Here is a 22091-nt window from a genome sequence, read left to right on the forward strand (position 1 = left end):
TAAAAATAACAAGAAAACTTAGAAAACTGTATCAAGGTGTTATTTTTCACATCTTACTATGGAGGGCATCATGCAAATTCACTGTATTTATTTTTCAGTCTTGTACAGTATGCTTGATTAGATTGAAATTTCCAAGTAGGGTAAAATAACACTGCAGGATGAATGAATTTAAATTACAAAATAGAGAAAAAGTCATTCATTATTTTTTCCATTTAGTACCACCACCAACAGAAGCAGACCAGTTCATTTGCAAGGACGGTGGTTATGTATTTGGTGACAGATGCTTTTATCCAATTCTACATAATCCATTGACATGGGTCAAAGCAAAAGAAGAATGTGATAACAAAGGATTAACATTGACCAGCATACAGAGCCTTGATCAAATCGATTATTTGATTAATCTGATCCAAAAATTGGCTACAAGCAGACTGAAGGTTTGGATTGGATTAAGCAAGCTGAATAGAAATTCTTATTGTAAGTCAATGTCAAGTAACAAAAGAGGGGGTACAATTTATGGTCTACTTTTTTGTAGAATCCTCTTCTATATTACAGGACATAATTGTTCACTTCTTTTAAAACTTGTGGTTTAAGTTATTAAATTAACCTATTATTAAATAATTTATACTAACATTAAGAGATTGATACATTGAGTGACATAGGCTCTTTAGAACTGTAAATACCAATATTGTTCAGCAAAGTACAAAAAATGTTTGTATGAACAAAATTGTCAATCAACCCTTAAGGAGTTATTGCCCTTTAAAGACAATTTATTTTACACAATTTGTTCTTCATGTTAATTGCTTACATTTGAAAATCTTCTCCTGAATCTACTGTGCCTAATACTTCTAAACTTTGAATGAATATTCCTTTAGGAATCTAGTTTATGAATTTTATCTGAATTTTTTTATCTATCAACAAACATGGCCGCCATGACCAAAAATAGAACATTGGGTTTGGCTTATGTGTCAAAAACTAAAGCATTTAATGCTAATCTGTTCATCAGTCAATATCTATCTGTCTAAAAATTTTCAGATACATCACACAACATGTTGTTGGGTTGCTGCCCATGAACTGGTAATTTTAAGGAAATTTTCCAGTCTTTGGTTATCTTGGATCATTATAATAAATAAAGATAAAATGTAAACAGCAAAATTGTTCAGCAAAGTAAGATCTACAAATAAGTCACATGACCAAAATTGTCCAATTGACCCTTTAAGGAGGATTTTATACAATTTGTTTATGTTTTTCTAACTTTAAAATGAATCATATATAATTTTGTATTGTATTTCCTTGTACATCAAGACAGATAGCCACTATGGCTCAAATACAACATATGGGTAAAATGCATTTATTTGCTTTTAAAAGATATATGACAGAAAAATAGAACATTCAAATGGCATTTTTAAACCATTCAATAATATAATTTGAAAAGCAAAAATAACTAGATTTGCTATTGCAAGCAATAGCGGACGATGGCACCCCGTACTGCACATTGTCACAGTAGCATCAACAATTATGAGTGTACAAAAGTCAAATGGCATATCTATTATACATGTCGGAATCAGCATGTCTAAACAACACCCCCCCCCCCCCCCCCCCCCCCCCCTTTTTTTTCTCTTCCGTAGAATACGTTTCAGTTCTATACATAGTTTGGGAATCCTTTTTAAATCTAAAATTAGACACGCGCGCAAGTAGGAAGGTGGTGTCACGTGATACTGAAGTATATTATCGTGGACTTAGCATATTAATATTCTTTTTAGAGGGGACCTTGGACAGACAACATGTGTATATATTGACGGAGCGGCGTATTAACTGTTCAATTTATTCTTCAATAGCTCGCGTATCATACCATACATGTAACTTATCGTGTACAATTTAATTACATGTTTATCGATTGATTTCAGCTAATGTGTATATTTTAGCAGGTGTGTCATTCACGGATATGTACTTTAACGCAAGTGCAGAAATGTCAGTAATTTGTACTCTGAGTGTTTCTCGTTCTCTCGGTGGCGATTTTCTCTTTAAAGCACATTAAATAAAATACATATTTTTATTCTAGAATATTCTAGTACATGTTAGCAGTACAGCAATTGCATGTGACCATATGCACACACTCCTAATTACGATTTCCGTGGAATTGTTGTTATATTTTTCAAGAAAATGCAGCTAAAACGCATTTTCCCATAGGGTCAATGTTAAACTTTTGTCCAGTTTCCATGGCAATGGCAGCCATTTTGAAAATTCCAAGTACTGTTGGTACCTCGGGGCACCACTGCCAACATTTACATAAACTTTCAAGACTTTGCCTCTTATAACGAAAGATTTAAAATTTGGATTTTTTTTTACATTTTTTTAGTTTCCATGGCAACGTCAGCCATCTTGATGATGCCATACCCCGTTTGCACAATTTCATATAGTGGACTTCATTATGGCATAGTTTCATCAATATTGTTCTAGCCAATTCCGAGAAATAGCATGGACAAAATGTGTGGAAGAATAAAAATAATAAAAAGAAAAAAAAGAAACGTAGAATAACAAGATGTCACCCCAACTCCGTTGAGGGTGCCATAATCATTGATGAAATATTTAAGCAAAAAATTAAAGGTCCATTCAGGCTTTTGTTTAAGAATGAACACCAATGCAAGATTAATTCTTGCGATTTCAGAAAAATCTGCATGCATATAAATCCATCAGATATCATAATGCCATTTCTTGATAATGGGATACTCACCCGGTCACATTATTTGCATGAATAAAAACCTTCACAATATTTTCTGCACTTACATTTTTTTTTTGCAGATTCAATATTATTTTAATGACCTCACAACACATTTGTCTTTTTAACTTAAATATTTTAACCCATATTTTCAAAAGCATGTTTATTAATGTTATTTTTTACATGTAGTATTTTAAGGTCCATCAAAAACAATTGACAATCTACACCAAAAAATCTTCTCAGAAAATTAAAAACTTACCTGGCTTTTAATTTCATTTTTATTTCCAAGTCTGCAGTGATGACAAAATTAACCATAGCCCTGGTTTCACTTGATACGATTTACTCAGTTGAACACAGTTTAAACAAATGTTGAGTGGATATCTTTTGTCCATGTCTATCAATGCAGTTAACTACATTTATATGTGGGGAGCTCTAAAACATATTTCCCAACCTAGTTTATTTTTTGTACCTTTTGCAGGAACAATAAAAAATAACAGCAAAATCTAGTTGAATTTTATGAGTTTGAAATTTAGATTGCCTTTGATTTGATTATCCAGCTTTAACTATGCACTTGAAATATTTCAAGGTGTACATGTTTTTAGCTCACCTGGCCTAAAAGGCCAAGTGAGCTTTTCTCATCACTTGGCGTCCGTTGTCGTTGTTGTTGTCGGTCGTCGTTAACTTTTACAAAAATCTTCTCTGAAACTACTGGGCCAAATTAAACCAAACTTGGCCACAATAATCATTGATGCATCTAGTTTAAAAATGTGTCTGTTGACCCGGCCAACCAACCAAGATGGCCGCCATGGCTAAAGATAGAACATAGGTGTAAAATGCAGTTTTTGGCTTATAACACAAAAAACAAACCATTTAGAGCAAATCTGACTGGGGTAAAATGTTTATCAGGTCAAGATCTATCTGCCCTGAAATTTTCAGATGAATCCAACAACCCGTTGTTAGGTTGCTGCCCCTAAATTGGTAATTTTAAGGAAATTTTACTGTTTTTGGTTATTAACTTGAATATTATTATGATAGAGATAAACTGTAAACAGCAATAATGTTGAACAAAGTAAGATTTACAAATAAGTCTCATGACCGAAATGGTCAGTTGCCCCCTTAAGGAGTTATTGTCCTTTATAGTCAATTTTTAACCATTTTTCGTAAATCTCAGTAATCTTTTACAAAAATCTTCTCCTCTGAACCTACCTGGCCAAATTAATCTAAACTTGGCCACAATCATCTTTGGGGTATCTTGTTTAAAAAATGTGTCCGGTGACCGGACCATCCAACCGAGATGGCGGCCATGTCTTAAAATAGAACATAGTGGTAAAATGCAGTTTTTGGCTTATCACTCAAAAATCAAAGCATTTAGAGCAAATCTGACATGGTAAAATTGTTTATCAGGTTAAGATCTATCTGCCCTGAAATTTTCAGATGAATCAGACAACCTGTTGTTGGGTTGCTGCCCCTAGATTGGTAATTTTAATGAAATTTTACTGTCTTTGGTTATTATAGTCTTGAATATTGTAAACAGCAATAATGTACAGCAAAGTAAGATATACATATAAGTCAACCTGACCGAAATGGTCAATTGACCCCCTAAGGAGTAATTGCCCCTTATAGTCAATTTTTAACAATTTTCATAAAATTTATAAATTTTTACTAACATTTTCCACTGAAACTACTGGGCCAAGATGGAGATAATTGTAAGCAGCAAGAATGTTCAGTAAAGTAAGATGTACAAACACATCACCATCACCAAAACACAATTTTGTCATGAATCCATCTGCTTCCTTTGTTTAATATTCACATAGACCAAGGTGAGCGACATGGGCTCTTGAGAGCCTCTAGTTTTTGTACCCAGAGTAGATTTTGTGGTGTAGATATAGCTATATTAGATGAAAAGTAATGGTGAACCTAAATAGTTGATGTCTAGATGTTTTCATATGCTTTCTTATCTTAAAACTTGTTTCATTAATATTTTTAGCCTGGTCTTGGGTAGATTCATCTCCAAAGACATTTGAAAACTGGGCTAGTGGTGAGCCTTCGACAACATGGCGTAGTACGACAGAGGAATGTGTAGAAATGAACCTGGATGGGACATGGAATGATATCAATTGTCAGAGATATGAAAGACCATTTATTTGTAGTAGTGACCGAGGTTTGTGTACTACCCTTGTGAAACTCTGATATCAGGTTGGCAGTAATATTATATATCTGGGGTCAAATGATTGATTTTAAGACCTTTTTCACAACAATTCCAAAACCTCATTAATTGTTTAATATCATAAAAATGATTCAGATTTTAATCTCAACCATATATTAAAACATTCCCTGTGATTTTTTTTTTTCTTTTCCCAATATAACCCTTACAAATAATCTTTATAGTCCGATAGGAGGTTAGTGACTTAATATGCCTACAGCAGAATGAATCCATCATGACCCCAATACTGCATGGTTTCCTAAACAACGGTATGATTGAAGAAGTCCAGATTTTCTTTAATCAAAACACAAGGATTGCATTATCATAAGTTCACATATGAGAAACAGTACCAATTGGGGGGTTCCGATCCCAGATCCCCCTTACTGTTTTGTCAGATTCCTGTATCCCATTTACACTATGTACATAAGCAATTCTCATTTTTTTTGTCATTTCCCGGGTCCCGCTAGACCTCAATAATTTGACTTTCAAGTGTCACGCTTACAAAAAATTGGCAATCCCGCGTCAGGCTTAGACCTAAATGAGACCCACTACCAATGCATTGTATTCTTTTCATGTATCTCTAAAAACAAGTTGTTCGTCCATCTTTGAAATATAAGAATTGCATTGTGTGAAAACAAAATTCTTTCTTATTCATAGGCCAAACGTGTAGAATGAATCTAATAGGAGCCAATTATAGAGGAAATATTAGTCAAACCAAAACAGGGAGAACATGTCAGGCTTGGTCATCACAAACCTTTCACAAACATAAATTTAGTGATAAACTGGCTGACCAAAAGAACTACTGTCGTAATCCAGATAATGAGCCATTTGGTCCATGGTGCTATACAACTGATGCCAAGAAAAGATGGGAGTATTGTGATACACCTTATTGTGGTATGGAGCACATATTATTATCATTTTAAATTTCAAATTTGTATTTTATGGTTTTAAATCAAATCCATTCAAAGTTCAAACAACAATAGCAAGAGAGAAAATATGTTTAATCTTGAAAATTAACACTTTTAGCATTCTTTTTTATGAAAACACAAAAAATTCCATCAATTTCATCTTTTACAAATTGAATAAAAAAGTAAAAATATAAAATTCTAAACTTCCATGGAAAACTCACAACAGAAAATCTCTTATCTAATTTCAAAATCAAAAGCTCTTACATTTTAAAAGACTAGAAAAAAAAACTCATATTCCAGACTTAGTAAAGGCATTAGCAAGTAATGCCATGAAGTAAAAGAGCACATTTCATTGGATTTTATGAGCTGAAACATATAGTGCAATGAAAATCTTGTAATTTTTTTTTTTTAATAAAACCTCCAGCATAACTCACTTGTAGCCTGTCAAGGCATTGTGAGCTCTTTGTTTTCTATGCCTAAACTTAGTTGAAATGGTTGTTTTAAATTTGACAAAATTAACTGTTTTTGACCAATGTGATGTTTAAAAAAGAGGGACGAAAGATTCCAGAGGGACAGTCAAACTAATAAATCGACAACTGACAACGCCATGGCTAAAAATGAAAAGGACAAACAGACAAACAATAGTATACTTGACACAACATACAAAAGAATAAAACAACACGAACCCCACCAAAAACTAGGGGTGATCTCAGGTGCTCCAGATCCTGCTCCACATGTGGCACCCGTTGTGATGCTTATGAGCTCAAATTCAACAAAATTGTTTTATTTCACTTTCTTGCATGTTTATTTATCAAATTCAAACACTTTGCATTTAAAAAAAAAATGACTGGATATTTGGGTTAAAATAAGGCCCTAACATACCCTACAGCCCCCCTTCTCCTTGAAAAGAATTTAGAAAAAAAAAAAAAAGATGAAATTATGTTTCTGGAATAAACAAAAGATATTTATTGCTGCATACATTCTTTTATTATTTTTATGACAAAAAGTTTTTGACCCTCATTAATTTTGTATACCATTTCTTCTTCTTTTGTCTTTAGATGAAGCAGTAACACCACCAATCACAACAAAAAAAGCAGGTTAGAATTTTTAGTTGATTTAAAACTGCAGGATATATATTGATTCTACCTCTGCATCATGTGTGATACATTTTATCAAATGGAGACAGTTAAATTTAAAATTTAAAATTCAAGGCTTGCTAAGTGTTTTATTAAATATAAAAATTTAACTGGCGAGATTGGATAAATATCACATTACACAAGATTCGATGATGGAATCTGTTTCTCTTATGATTTTCAAACAATATGCAGGCAAACTTGATCCTTTTTAACCGGATTTTTGTGACAAAAAAGTCGGTTATTGATTTGGGGATGTATGGCGGGCGGGCGGTCGGGCACGCGGCAATCAAATGTTGTCCGTGCATTAACTCATGAACCGTTTAACCAAAGCGATTTTGACATTTACCGTTCAGGAGTTATGGTTCTTGAAAGATTAAAAAATGGAGTTTCCAGTCGTGTCTGTGCATTTACGCATGAACTGTTCTACCAAAGCTTCCCAAATTTCAAAATGTTGTTACTGATGACAAAATGGAGGTCAAGTTCAATAATGACGATTTTGACTTTTACGGTTCAGGAGTTCTGGTTCTTTAAAGATTGAAAAATGGTGTTTCCAGTCGTGTCCATTTGAAAAATGGTGTTTCCAGTCGTGTCCGTGCATTTTCTCATGAACCATTCAACCAAAGCTTTTCAAATTTTTATATGTTGTTACTGATGACATAATAGAGGTCAAGTTTAATAATGACGATTTTGACTTTTACCATTCAGGAGTTATGGTTCTTAAAAGATTGAAAAATGGAGTTTCCAGTCGTGTCTGTGCATTTACGCATGGACTGTTCTACCAAAGCTTTGCAAATTTTAATATGTTGTTACTTATGACAAAATGGAGGTCAAGTTCAATAATGATGATTTTGACTTTACTGTTCAGGAGTTAAGGTTCTTGAAAGATTGTAAAATGGCGTTTTCATTCATGTTGCATTTACTCATTAACCATTCAATCTAAACTTTTTCAAATTTTAATATGTTGATACAGTTGTACTGATGACAAAATGGAGGTCAATTTTGATATTGAGGATTTTCACTTTCACCATTCATCAGTAATGATTCTTGTGATATTGCCAGGACACAAATAAATGTTAATAAATCCGGTTTGCTGTCGTTGAGACAGCCCCTTGTTTTTTAATGATCTGCAAAATGATGTATTCTTTCTATGTGATGTCATCAGGTATGGTCACCTTTTTTAATGCCGTCACAAAAGGAAATTTAGAGGAAAGCAAAATAAAATCATTGTCATAATTGGTTTTTAACCAATGCAGGACTGAGATCAAAAGATAGCCATTTCAATAGTCGTCTGGCACGAAAAGGAAGATAACTCAATTTTAGAATTTATTATTTTTGGAGACGGTCAATTTCCCGAATTCCATGCTTGATAGAAGGGCCTAGTGAGCTTTTCTCATCACTTGGCGTCCGTCGTCTGTCGTTAACTTTTACAAAAATCTTCTCCTGAAACTACTGGGCCAAATTTAACCAAACTTGGCCACAATCATCATTGATGTATCTAGTTTAAAATTTGTGTTTTTTGACCCGGCCAACCAACCAAGATGGCTGCCATCGCTAAAAATAGAACATAGGGGTAAAATGCAGTTTTTGGCTGACAACTCAAAAACAAAAGCATTTAGCGCAAATCTGACATGGGGTAAAATTGTTTATCAGGTCAAGATCTATCTGCCCATAAATTTTTAGATGAATCATACAACCCATTGTTGGGTTGCTGCCCCTAAATTGGTAATTTTAAGGAAATTTTACTGTTTTTGGTTATTATCTTGAATATTATTATAGATGGAGATAAACTGTAAACAGCAATAATGTTCAGCAAAATAAGATTTACAAATAAGTCAACTGGACCAAAATGGTCAGTTGACCACTTTAGGAGTTATTGCCCTTTATAGTCAATTTTTAACCATTTTTCCTAAATCTTAGTTAACTTTTACAATATCTTCTTCTCTGAAACTACTGGGCCAAATTTTACCAAACATAGCCAGAATCATTATTAGGCTATCTAGTTTAAAAATTGTGTTTTGTGACAGGGCAAACCAACCAAGATGGCCACTACGGCTAAAAATAGAACATGGGGGTAAAATGCAGTTTTTGGCTTATAACTCGAAAACCAAAGCATTTAGAGCAAATCTGACAAGGGGTAAAATTGTTTATCTGGTCAAAATCTATCTGCCCTGACATTTTTAGATGAATCGGACAACTCGTTGTTAGGTTGCTGCCCCTAAATTGGTAATTTTAAGGAAATTTTGCTGTTTTGGGTTATTATCTTGAATATTATTATAGATAGAGATAAACTGTAAACAGCATTTGATCTTTTTTGTGATAATTTTCATATCATGCTTCTCGCTTGAGATGGAAAAATTATCACTAGAAACTAAGACCACGTGGCGTTGCTAACGAAATTGACATTGAAATTGACAACGTCGTCATAGGTAAAATAGCGATAAACAGATTATCATTGGTAATCTCAACTCGATTGCTTTTCTCACTCAAGCGAGAAAATCAATCTTGTTGAGATGATCAACGATAATCTATAAATAATGTACAGCAATTAAAGACTCAAAAATAAGTCAAAATGACCAAAATGGTCAATTGACCCCCTAAGAAGTTATTGTCCTTTATAATCAATGTTTAACAATTTTCATAAAATTTGTAAATTTTTACTAACATTTTCCACTGAAACTTTTTTTTTTTTTTTTTTATTTGTTTTTCAGTAGTCAGGCTTTTACAATCCCTTTACATCACCACCTGACTATGGTGTTAAGAGGTTTGATATATATATATATACAACAAAAAATTGACTACATTTTTTTCTTCTAATGTGAATATATATTATTTAAATATTAACATTATAATAAAAAGTGGAAAAGAAATAAGCACACACACATACACACACTCTCGCACTTGCATTAACATAACATAAATCAATTTGTGTATTGCAAAGAAAAATGTTATCTTTGTAAAGATCTGCTCTTTATGAACTGTAAGTTTCATTTTTTATTTTATATGATTTGAATCAAAAGTAATGGTGACTAATCAGTAAAAATGTAATCTAATGGGGCCCAGAATTTTTGAAAATAAGGTGTGGTACCATTTTTCTTTGCTATATAATGTTCATTTTCCTGATATTTTCTTATTTTTGCTAATAACTCTATAATACTTGGTTTCTTTTCATACAATTTACATTTGTATATATAGTTCTTTGCAATAATAATAATCAAATTCAACAGTAAACTCTCATTTTGAAGACCAAGAAAAATGTGCTTCTTAGATAATGTAGAGTTCACAAAATATCTTTTCAGTTTTTGTGAAAAAGTTTGCCATATAAAATGTGTTATTGGACATTCATAGAATAAATGCTCCATGGTTTCATCAGAAACCTTACAAAAAGTACAAAGCTTTGAATCTTTAAGTTTAACTTTATATAAGAAAGTGTTAGTTGCAATTATTCTATGTAAAAATTAATATTGAAAAGTTCTTAAATAAGTGTCTTTACATGATTTTCTTAAAATAACATAATATTCTGACCAATCTGCAATTTCAATACCTAGTGATTCCTCCCATTGTAAGAACTTTTCTGTTGGCAGTTGCACATTTCTGTCAACAAGATCTTTGTATACAAACTTTGCCTTTTTGTTACACAATAATCTTTCCAAAAAAATATCAATACAGTTAAAAGTTTCAAAATTTACATGAGCAATCTTTTCTTTAATATATTCTCTCATATACTTTGGAATGTTAGCAATGAGACCATAATACTTTAAAAAATTATTTGTTTGAAGTCTTGGTCCTATCTGATCAAAATTACAAAAGTCCTTAGTCTCTAAGTTAATAAGGTCAAACAAAGACTGCACTCCCCTTCTATGCCACTGAATAAAATACGGAAAATCTACTAGAGGTGCAAAATTTAACATATCTAATGACAAAATATCTTGAACAGAAATATTGGTAGCAGGCCTTGCTACATGAAAGCTAAAAAATACATCCTTCCAAAAAGGATTGCTAAGACTATCAGAGATTTCTCTGAGTTTCTCCTTTTGAAAATGCAATACCCTTTCTCCACCATACTGTTCAAGGTTTTTTAATAATAATGATTGCCAACTACCATATAAATTGGATGAAAACCTCTTTATCCAGCCAATCTTAAGGTATATATTAAAATAATGTATATTAATCATATTTAAACCTCCTTGTGGAATATCTCCGATTAAAGTACTTCGTCTAATTCGATCAGGTTTTCCATTCCATATGAATTGAAAAAATAAAGTATTCAACTCATTTAATTTTGATTCTGGCAAGTTGGGTAGTGCAGTCAACAGGTGAATTAATTTTGGAAGTGCCAAAGTTTTGATAACAGTAATCTTTCCCATTAGGGTTAATTTTCTATGTTGCCAACTCTTAAGAATGCCTGACACTTCCTTTATCTTTTTGGAGAAATTAATTTCTGGCATACTATCAAGATCTAAAGAGAATTCAATTCCCAAAAGTTTAAAATTTGAATAGCACCACTGAAGTTTTAAATCAGGACAGAGAATCAGATCTGAATACTTTTTATTCCCAACCCACACAGCTTTAGTTTTAGAAGAATTAATTTTTAACCCAGATACTTTTTGGAATGAGTCGAAACAATTTAAAGTCTCCCTCAAAGATGTTTCAGTTCCATCCAAAACAAGGAAAGTGTCATCAGCATATTGACTCAAAAGGGATTCATTTTCATGAACAAAAGTTCCCTTTATTTTGGGGTTTGACCTTATTTTCATAGAAAGTAACTCAACACCTATAATAAAAAGATAAGGGGAGAGGGGGTCACCTTGTCTACAGCTTCTCTCCAAATTAAAGAAGCTTGAAAAATGGCCATTATTTATAACACAACTTGATGCTTTCAAATAAAATACTTCAAACCATCTGCATATAGATGGCCCAAAATTGAAACTCTTCAATGCTTTTTTCAAAAAAGACCATTCAATAGAGTCAAAAGCCTTTTCAAAATCTACTAGTAGTAAAAGACCAGTTTTGTTATGCTTTTCCAAATAGTGCATCAAATCATACAATAGACGTGTATTCTCACCCATAAATCTATCTTTAATAAAGCCTTTCTGACAGTCACTGATAATAGATGGTAAAACAGGTTTTATTCTATTAGCAATAACGGCAGAAGCAATCTTGGTGTCAGTATTCATAAGGCTAATTGGGCGCCAATTAGCTAGAAAACGTCTATCTTTATCTTCTTTTGGAATACACGTAATGACACTTTGATACTGAAATTTAGAAAATTCCCCATTTTCATAGCCAAAATATAATGATCTAAAAAGAAAAGGTCCAATATCTCGCCAAAAGACTTTGTAAAATTCTACAGTATACCCATCTGAGCCTGGACTCTTTCCATTTGACATAGATTTTAGAGATTCTGCACATTCTTTAAAAGAAATATTACCCTCACACAAATCCTTCTCTTCTTCTGTGAGTTTAACATTGTGCTTGAAAAAGGAATCATCATCACATTCCAGATTTTTACTTGAGTATAATGTTTTATAAAAATTCATTTCTTCTTGTAAAACTCTAGATTGATCTGATATATGTTTTCCATTTTCATCTATGAGCTCAGTTATCGTTTTTTTAATAAAATTTTTCTTTTCCAATTTACAAAAAAACTCTGAACACTTTTCCCCATTCTCTTGCCAGTTAGCGTGGGATCTTAAAAAAACACCTTCAATTTTTCTTTCTCTTATATTTTCTAATTCTAACTTTTTCTGGTTTAAAGCTGCATGAATTTGACCATCAGGAGATATGTTCATATGATTTTCCAAACTTTGAATGTCATTTTCCAGTAAAAGTGTTGCAGCTTTTTCCTCTCTAGCTTTTTGAATACTGTAACCAATAGACAAAGATCTAATTTTCATTTTTATCAACTCAAAAAATACTTGATCATTGCATGAGAGTTTAACATTTAACAGATCATCTATGTTGCCTGATTCATAATATTCTAAAATACTCTCATTTATACATGTTTTAACTTTTTTGATATAGTCTAAATCTCGCAACAGTTGGGAGTTCAATTTCCAGTATCCCTTTCCCTGCCTTGCTAAACTGGCAGAAAAGGTGAAAGTTATAGCAGAATGATCTGTCTTATACCCAGGAATAATGTTAGTATTTTTCATGAGTGAAAACAGATACTCTGTGACTAGAAAAAAATCAAGCCGACTTTGTTTTATGGGTGAGCATTGACGCCATGTATATTTTCTATCGTTTGAATAACAGGTCCGCCAAGGATCTAATAACTCAAGACTTTCTACTATTTCTTCAATCTTTTTTCGTGAGTTTGGGTTTCTATTATGAATAATATTGTAAGTGTCTATGTTTGTATCTTGTACAACATTCCAGTCCCCACATAATAAAAAGCTAGTATTTGAAAATGATGCCATTTTCTTATAAATGTCATTAAAAAATGAAGGTTCATCAGTATTAAATCCATACAAACAAACAAAAGTAATGCGTTGACTTGACAAGGATAAATCTAAGATAATATAACGACCATCTATATCAATAATAGAATTATGCACTTCAAAATCAAGACCTAATTTGAACATAATACTGACACCTGCACTTTTGTTACTATGATGACTGAAAAAACATTTTTTTCCCCATTCCTCTTTCCATTTTTTTTCAATATCTTTATTACTATGGGTTTCTTGAAAGCAAATTACTGAAGCATTTTTGCCCTTCGCCCAATCAAAAACATCTGTTCTCTTTTTTGAATTAGAAAAAAGACCCCTTACATTCATAGACAAAACTGTTACAATATTATCCATTATCATATAAAACAAAACAATATTTCAAACTTGAGCAGATAAATTCTAACTTAAAAACCAATACACAATCATAGTTTATACAATCATACACACATTCAACAATAAGATGACACTTTGGCATAGATACCTGTAAATTCATTTTTGTACAACAAAATTTCATTTACAGTATGGCATTTAATTATTTACAATATAAAGATAGTTGTTTTCTAAAGACAATGTATTAATTAGTATATATATTTTTCCACTGAAACTACACGGACAAGTTCATTATAGATAGAGATAATTGTGAGCAGCAAGAATGTTCAGTAAAGGAAGATGTACAAACACATCACAATCACCTAAACACAATTTTGTCATGAACTGTCTGCTTCCTTTGTTTAATTCACATATGCCAAGGTGAGCGACACAGGCTCTTAAGAGCCTCTAGTTTCTTTGGCCGTTGACGACATAACTATTGCTGTATTCTTTGACAATAGGTATATTAAACAAGGCAGAATTATCAATGTATTATCGTGGTATCAATATATGTTAGAATTGTTAGATACCTGAATTATTTGTAATTTTGGCAAGGACAGTTCGTCCATCCCCTGAAAACATGATTTTGTAAAATATCACTTATCGGCATCTCCAGGCGGCACAGCAGATTAATTTACTGATGATCTTTACTACAGCATTTTGATTGTTATTAATTGCTACATACAGACCTGCCAACTTTCACATTTCAACAAATTTCAAGATAAACGATGTTTTCTTGAAAGTATCTTGATGTTTTCTTTGAGAGTTTATTTAATACTACTTTACAAAACCAACGTAGTCATGGACAAAAACGTTACCACCTTCCTTCTGATCTACATCATCCGTTACAGTTACATTACATTAGAACTATTCTTTTTTCACTGCCGGTTAATTTTCTAAAATGTTTGAGAGATTATGCACTTGACAAAGGAGGCACCAATACATTTTCTCCAATATACAGACTTGTCAGTATAATTTGTGATGTAGCTCTTTTCCGTCTCTTTAAACCAGTAAGATCGGAACCTTTACATGAGGAAAAAGGAAATTCCTCCCTGTTCACTTTACCAATAGAGGAATTGATGCAATCAACATCAGCAACGTTCTACATCACAAGGAGGTAACATAAAAAATTCCTATTTATTTTCAAAATCAGTCTGTTCCTATTGTATCCTACAGTTACACCAAAACCATTGCACCCAAAATATTTAACTATAAACAAGCATTACAGAACCTTGATTTAGAACAATACCTAAAATAACCTCTGACATGTGACTGTTCCCACTCGCCTTACAATTACAGTCCCTCTGGCCTTGTTATTACTGGGGATCTAAACATAATTCAACATGAAAATCACCAAAAGGTGATTTCTCGTGGTCCCAAGTTTAGAGAACCCCAACACATCAATTGGAACCATAACTTCAAAATAATTATGGATTCCATTGAGAAATATGCCAGAGCATGGGCTAAACGAGAAGAAGTTCAACTGGACACATTGTCAGAATGGGTCAAAACAATCAGGTCTCTGATAAAACGTCGCATTCATAAGTTGAAGAACTGTGTGAATGATCGACCCAAGTCCATTTTTAGTGAAAAAGAGGCTGTAAAATGTCTATCATCTCTTCAAGATAAGTATGTTGTTGTTCCTGCGGACAAAGCTTCAAATAATATTGTCTTTGTATGTAAATCGTATTACTACGAGTGTCTTATAAAAGAATAAATGAGCACTCAGGTAATCCCACATACAAAAACATATCATTTGACAAGGATGAGATTTTAAGTCCTTCATGGCTTCTATGAACATTACATTGAACAAAAAATCGGAAGACTTACCTTGTTTGTATTGGATACCTAAACTTCACAAAATTCCGTACAAGCAACTGTACATTGCTGGCTCATCTGCTTGTTCTACTAAAGAATTGTCCATTAGATTGACTAAAATTCTGTCCGCAGTTAAAGAGGGACTTCAGATATACTGTGAAACTGTTTACTCACGCAATGGTATTAATCATATGTGGATTCTTAAAAACTCTATAGAACTTCTGGATAATTTTAAATCTCGATCTTTTTCTGAAATGAGTTCTATTAAAACTTTTGATTTTTCAACCTTGTATACAACCATTCCCCATGTGAAATTGAAAAACCGTCTAAAAGAAATAATCCACAATGCTTTTCATCATAAAAATGGTAGCATAAGCTATAAATTTATCACGTTTAGATACCATAAGGCATATTTTGTTAATAAGGAACAAAAGGGTGAAACATACTACACAGAGGAACAAGTGATCAGTATGCTACAGTTTCTTGTTGACAATATATTTGTTGAATTTGGAGGTAGACTTTTTCAACAAATTGTCGGCATTCCTATGGGAACGAATTGTGCGCCTCTCCTTGCCGATCTCTTCTTATTTTCATATGAATCAGAGTTCCTTCAGACACTTGTTAAAAACAAGAAGATCAAAGAAGCCAGGTTATTTAATTTCACTTTCAGATATATTGATGATGTTCTTTCCATTAACAATCCGAACTTTTCTGATTGGGTTCTATTAATATACCCACCAGAACTAGAAATTAAAGAGACCACAGACATGGCTTCCTCCGCCTCATTTTTAGACTTATACCTCGAATTTGACATACACAGTCATCTCAGTACCAGAATCTATGACGAACGAGACGATTTCAATTTTGAAATTATCAATTTCCCCCACCTTAGTAGTAATATACCAACTTCACCTGCAAATGGAATATACATTTCCCAACTTATTAGGTATTCAAGAGCTTGCAGCTCCTATTCAGACTTTGTAAAACGTCACCAGTGTCTGAGCAGAAAGTTGATGAACCAGGGGTATGTCAAAGAACGTCTCATCCTTTTTCTAAAAAAGTTCATCGGAAGATACCCAGAACTTGTTGATAAATATTCCGTATCAACTTCACAAATAATACAAGATGGTCTTGAAGTATAGATTTTGCGTACGGACGTTGGTTATCATCTTAATAATGTGTTATAGTATTATTTTATTAGTCTTTATTAATATTACTTGTAAATTTTTGTTCATACTTTTAACGACAAAATTATTTTTATGTCTACCTGTACGAATTTCAAACACGCATTTTAACACCAGCAATGAAAACCTTCTTGCCTTTACGGGTAGACTTTTTATATACATATATTAATTGGTACAAGAAAAGCAAAATGAGTATGTTAAATTTGATGTTTGCCTTTTTGTGATTCTTCGTTACATTTGTTGTTTTTATAGTGATATTAAGATGATAACACAATATTGACTGCTGTACCCCTATTTTTGACATTTTTACTCTTTGAGTATGTTTGATTTGTTCATACATCGTTGACAATGTAATGGAATTTGATTTGACTGTCATACAAGTGAGAGGTTTAGCTAGCTATAAAACCAGGTTCAATCCACCATTTTCTACATTAGAAAATGCCTGTACCAAGTCAGGAATATGACAGTTGTTATCCATTTGTTTGATGTGTTTGGACTTTTGATTTTGCCTTTTGATTTTGGATTTTCCTTTTTGAATTTTCCTCGGAGTTCGGTATTTTTGTGTTTTTACTTTTTTCTTGAGAGTTCTTTACAGTTCTCATCTTTCAATTAATTATGATTTTGATGTGGAACTACGGCAAATGTTGCAAATTGTGCTTGAATGATAAATTGATTAAAATTGAAAGGCTGTTTGACCAAATTTGTATACAAATTAATTTTGAGGACTGTTACGACCCATTAGGTAAGCTGATTACATACAACCACTAATCATGACACCTGTTGTGACTATTGATTAGCTTAGGGTCATTAACTTGTCATAATATGTCCCCAGGTAAAATGATTGATTTTTTAAAATTGATCAGAAAAATTTCAAAATTGGTTAACAATAATTTTTCAAGGTATATCTGTTGAAAATCAGGATTTTGACTAATTTTACGATCCCGATATCGGGATTCGGGTTGAGGGATAAAAATCGGGATAGTTGGCAGGTCTGTGTAACATATTACCGTTTTTTGTAAATCGATGTTGGTTTACATTATCAACAAATGTGAGTAACATTTCAGGTCGAGTTGTCGTTTGTAGTGATATAGTTTGTTCCAAACCATTGTTTGTTTCTGGTAAATGACACTATTCAGTACATATTTGTTAAATTGAATAGATATGCAACTGTTTTGAATTCATTTTTTAAAGAGACTTATTTATGTTCTACAATTCAATTTTAGCATTGTTGTTTATTATTTATAACCCTTGTTGAAGGACTTAATCATTTTATATAAGTTGTTTCGAAGAATACTGTTTATTGAAAGCAGTCAATGTAAAATTGGTAAAACTGTATATGGTTATTGACAACATCCAATGATTGAGATGTTTGTGGCCTGACGTTCTGTCCTATGTTTCTAAATTATCTAAGATAAGTGTGTCTGATTTGTATTTCTTTATTGAAATGATGGAGAACATTTGTTATGTTTCACACAAATATATTTCTACTCATTTTATTTCTTTATTTGAAGCAAAAAAACGCTTGAAATATTTAATAACATTTATCTGTGTTTGAAGACCTTATATTGACCATGTTAATTATTTTTTGTTGTTGTGTTCTGTTTCTGTCTCGTTGGAGTGAACCTTGCTTCTCCTGTTATGCAAGTTTATACATTTAGGACCCATTTGACTAAAAATCAGGCAGTTGTGATGTTAACATGAACTTAAGGTATCTTTTCATCAGTTGTGACATGAAATTATAGAGGCTATATTAAATTTTCACTGAGGTGAGAGTTATTGCTCCATGTTGAAGGTCTTATTGTGACTGCTTAATATGTTTTTTGCTGTTCATGTACAAAACAAATGAACTTATTTTGTGGTATTGGTAGATGCCCCATATCTTTTCTAAACTGTTCTTTTGAACATCTTTATATCAGTTATTATGATAACATGTATATATGATTTATTTTCTTGAATACTCATACCAGTTTGAAAAGACAGTTGGGAAAATAATGCAAACTTTATAATCATTTATGTATCTGCTTGTGGAACCCTTATGCTATATATTACCCAGGAGATGACAAACTTAATAAGGTCAGGAATCGCCTGGATCATTATTGTGCAAATTGTCCTAAGTGTTATTTTACTAATGATTTTCATTCATTTCAGTAACTACAGTTGCTATGGAAACAACTGAAGCAACAAGTACATACCTGCCAACAACCACAACACCACCTGTAGCAAAACCAATAGACAATGAATTCATCAGTCAAAAAAGAGGTATTAAATCATGAATGACAAGTTTCATTAATTTTTTTAAGTTGGTTGTGAAATAACTTTTGAATAATTTAAGATATATTCTAAGCCTCTTTTAACGCAGATTGTATTATTTGTATTATCAGTTAAATTGTGTCTGGACAGGTTTGGTTAAAAAAAAGTATGTCACTATAATGTTACAACTCATCTGCATGAAAAAACAATGAAATTTTTTTCATTGGTAGTACATTAGTTTCTTCTTTGTGAAAGAGAAAGAACATGTTATTATTAGATTATAAATCAATATCAATCATGATATAAGTAACAAAAGGATGAAGAAAAATCCATGTAAACAGTGTCTTCATTGACAAGATATGTCCAATTCATAGTATTGCCTTTAAGATATATTGTACTATTATGCATATTTTAGGGGCCAGCTGAAGGACACCTACTGGTGCGGGAATTCTCGCTACATTGAAGACCCATTGGTTGCCTTCGGCTGTTGTTTGCTCTATGGTCGGGTGGTTGTCGCTTTGACATATTCACCATTTCCTTTCTCAATTTTATTTAAATGCAATGCAAAAGTTTTTAGTTCCAACTTCACAATAAAAGCAATCTTTACTTTAGTGCTAACAGGAACAAATGGTTTTATTATCATGTTGAAGTGATACTTCATCAAGTTATTTCAGACTACCATTGTGCAGAAGTGAAGAAATAATAAGTCTTCAATAAGATTTCCTTCTTGATGTAAAGATGCACTTTTCATTATTTTGCTTATTATTTCATTTTTTTTTCAGTTTCAGGAGTAACCACTGGTTTAACGACAGGACAAATAATTGGAATTCTAATTGGTATATTGGGATGTATTGTAATAGTGGCAGCCATTTTATTCATCATAAGATTCAATAGACAGAACGACAATTACAAACCTAAAACTCACAGTTTTGCTAATGCCTTATATCTTAAAACATCAGAAGAGATTAATGAAGATGATCCGAATGCTATGGGTTCTACTGTAAAAATATGTGGAGCAGATCCTTTGTGATTTTTTGAGATTACTACATGTATGCTCTTTGATCAAAACTCTGGTGTGTTGACAGTATTAACCCTTTGGTGTCTTTATAGAATTAGTCTGTTGATTGAGTTTCTTTACAGATAATTTTCAGTTTGAGGAAAAAAACCAATTTCAACATGTTAACAGCCGTTGTATAAATTAACACTGTAAAGGTTTAATTTTGCATTTTTGTTATAGTAGCTTTTTTCTGAATCCTTTAAAAGAGATATCCATATCAAATAGTAATCAGTGTTATAAAAATTACAGATCAAAGGTCAAATAATTATAACGAACTTTATGTCAGGGTATTTTCAATTTATGAGTTTCACTGTTCCTCTGGTATCTTTCGTCCCTCTTTTATGATAATTTGCCACTTTGGAGAAAATTTCTACTGGTTTGGATTTTGTTATTTCCCATTGCATTTTTCTTAATTGTACATTGTAATTTTATTGTACCGGTAATTACCTGCTTTTATTTTTTGTTGAAAAATCAGATCTGCTTCCTATACTAGAATTATACTTTAAGGGTCATTCAGGCAATCAGAAGGCTTATGGGGCTGGCTTCATAATTTTGACTTTATTACTACTTTTGAGAATAACAAAAAACAATGCATTGAGCACATTCTATACATTCTATCCATGAAGAAAAATTTGAAACATTCAACTTATTTTCATTTGTTCATAACTGGGATACATTCGAATAATTATTACAATTAATTGTAGAGTTTTTAGTTTTTACTGCTGCTGTTTGCAGTTTTCACCCTTCAACCGTTACAAGCAATTTTCCATTATGATGGTTTTAAAACTAAGGTTGTAGACAACATTTCATTTTAGCATCAGATTGGTAATGTCGTGATCATAAATATTGCATTTGAACTGTAATAAGTATTTTTAAATTTCAATCATGCTTTAAAATCGTCTTTCAACATATTACATATACAATTTGTAATTGGTGTAGTTTGTGGAGATCACTGTTTGTACAAATACGTAAAGCTTTGCTCATGGTTGAGGTCCATACAGTGACCTATAGTTGTTAATTTCTATATCATTCGGTTTCTTGTGGAGAGTTGTCTCATTGGCAATCATACCACATCTTTTTTATATTAAGCATTGTGTCTTTATTAAACACAAAGTTTATTGACTTTTATCATAAGTGTATTTTGTTTTCATGTCAAACTGTATGATCTTATCGTTCGTATATGTCACTGCTATTAAAGAATTATATGTGCTTTGTTTATTTTCATTTCATGCATAAGTTATTACTTAAGAATATATTGAAACATAAAGGAATGAATCGTGAAAATTTATCAGCTTCAAATTTTCATATCAAGACCCAAAATCAATAAGCTAATCCAATTTAGGTACTTCCAAAAACCTTGTAGAAAATTAATTTGACTCCTTTAGTTTTTATAAAATTTTGACAAAATATTTAGTTTCACCCTTTCATAAAAATTTCAAAAAACTTGTTTGGGCAAACATTAATACACACAAAGCAAGCAAGCAAACTAAGCCTTAACTTGCTAGCATGATGATAATATTTCTTATGACATAAATTCTTCTCCTTAAAGAGTTATATCCCTTGTTCTAATTGATGAACAAGTAAGTGCTCAGTAGATGTTTTGCATACTTTACTAATACTAATATAAAAAACGCATTCAATGAGGTTTTACATTATAATTTTTTCCCATGCTTCGTGCTGGTAATGTTCATTGATCCATAAAAGGTTTCCAATGGTATTTAGGAATCTATTATTCCACTAGTTTAAACATTAAAGATTAAAATATATAAATATTACGATGTATTGTATTATGTTTTTAGTTCCAGCATATATAACAAATAAATTTGAAGAACAAGTTTTGAAAAAAAAAAAAATGATTTCTAATTTTGGCTACTATAAGAATTAAGATGTTTGACAACAAAATGTCATGGAAAACGCTATAATTGTGCTTTTCTTGTAGTTATTTATATGTCAAATGACTGATGCATACTTGTATGTGTGTTGTGTCTGTGCTTGTCACTC

At 32.0% G+C, this 22091-nt stretch overlaps 1 protein-coding gene across 1 annotated transcript in view; it reads left to right on the top strand.

Annotated features, from left to right (window-relative positions):
* LOC134722873 (macrophage mannose receptor 1-like) overlaps positions 1–20088 on the top strand; it is a 99480-nt gene extending 79392 nt beyond the window's left edge. The window contains exons 41-46 of the mRNA XM_063586504.1: positions 217–474; positions 4704–4877; positions 5577–5813; positions 6886–6924; positions 18932–19042; positions 19816–20088. Coding sequence (XP_063442574.1) covers positions 217–474; positions 4704–4877; positions 5577–5813; positions 6886–6924; positions 18932–19042; positions 19816–20063 — 1067 coding nt within the window. The 3' untranslated portion in view covers positions 20064–20088. The remainder of the gene's footprint in view (positions 1–216; positions 475–4703; positions 4878–5576; positions 5814–6885; positions 6925–18931; positions 19043–19815) is intronic.
* Positions 20089–22091: the final 2003 nt, after the last annotated feature.

This window comes from Mytilus trossulus, chromosome 6 (genome assembly GCF_036588685.1).
Source record: "Mytilus trossulus isolate FHL-02 chromosome 6, PNRI_Mtr1.1.1.hap1, whole genome shotgun sequence".
Classification (NCBI taxonomy): Eukaryota; Metazoa; Mollusca; class Bivalvia; order Mytilida; family Mytilidae; genus Mytilus; species Mytilus trossulus.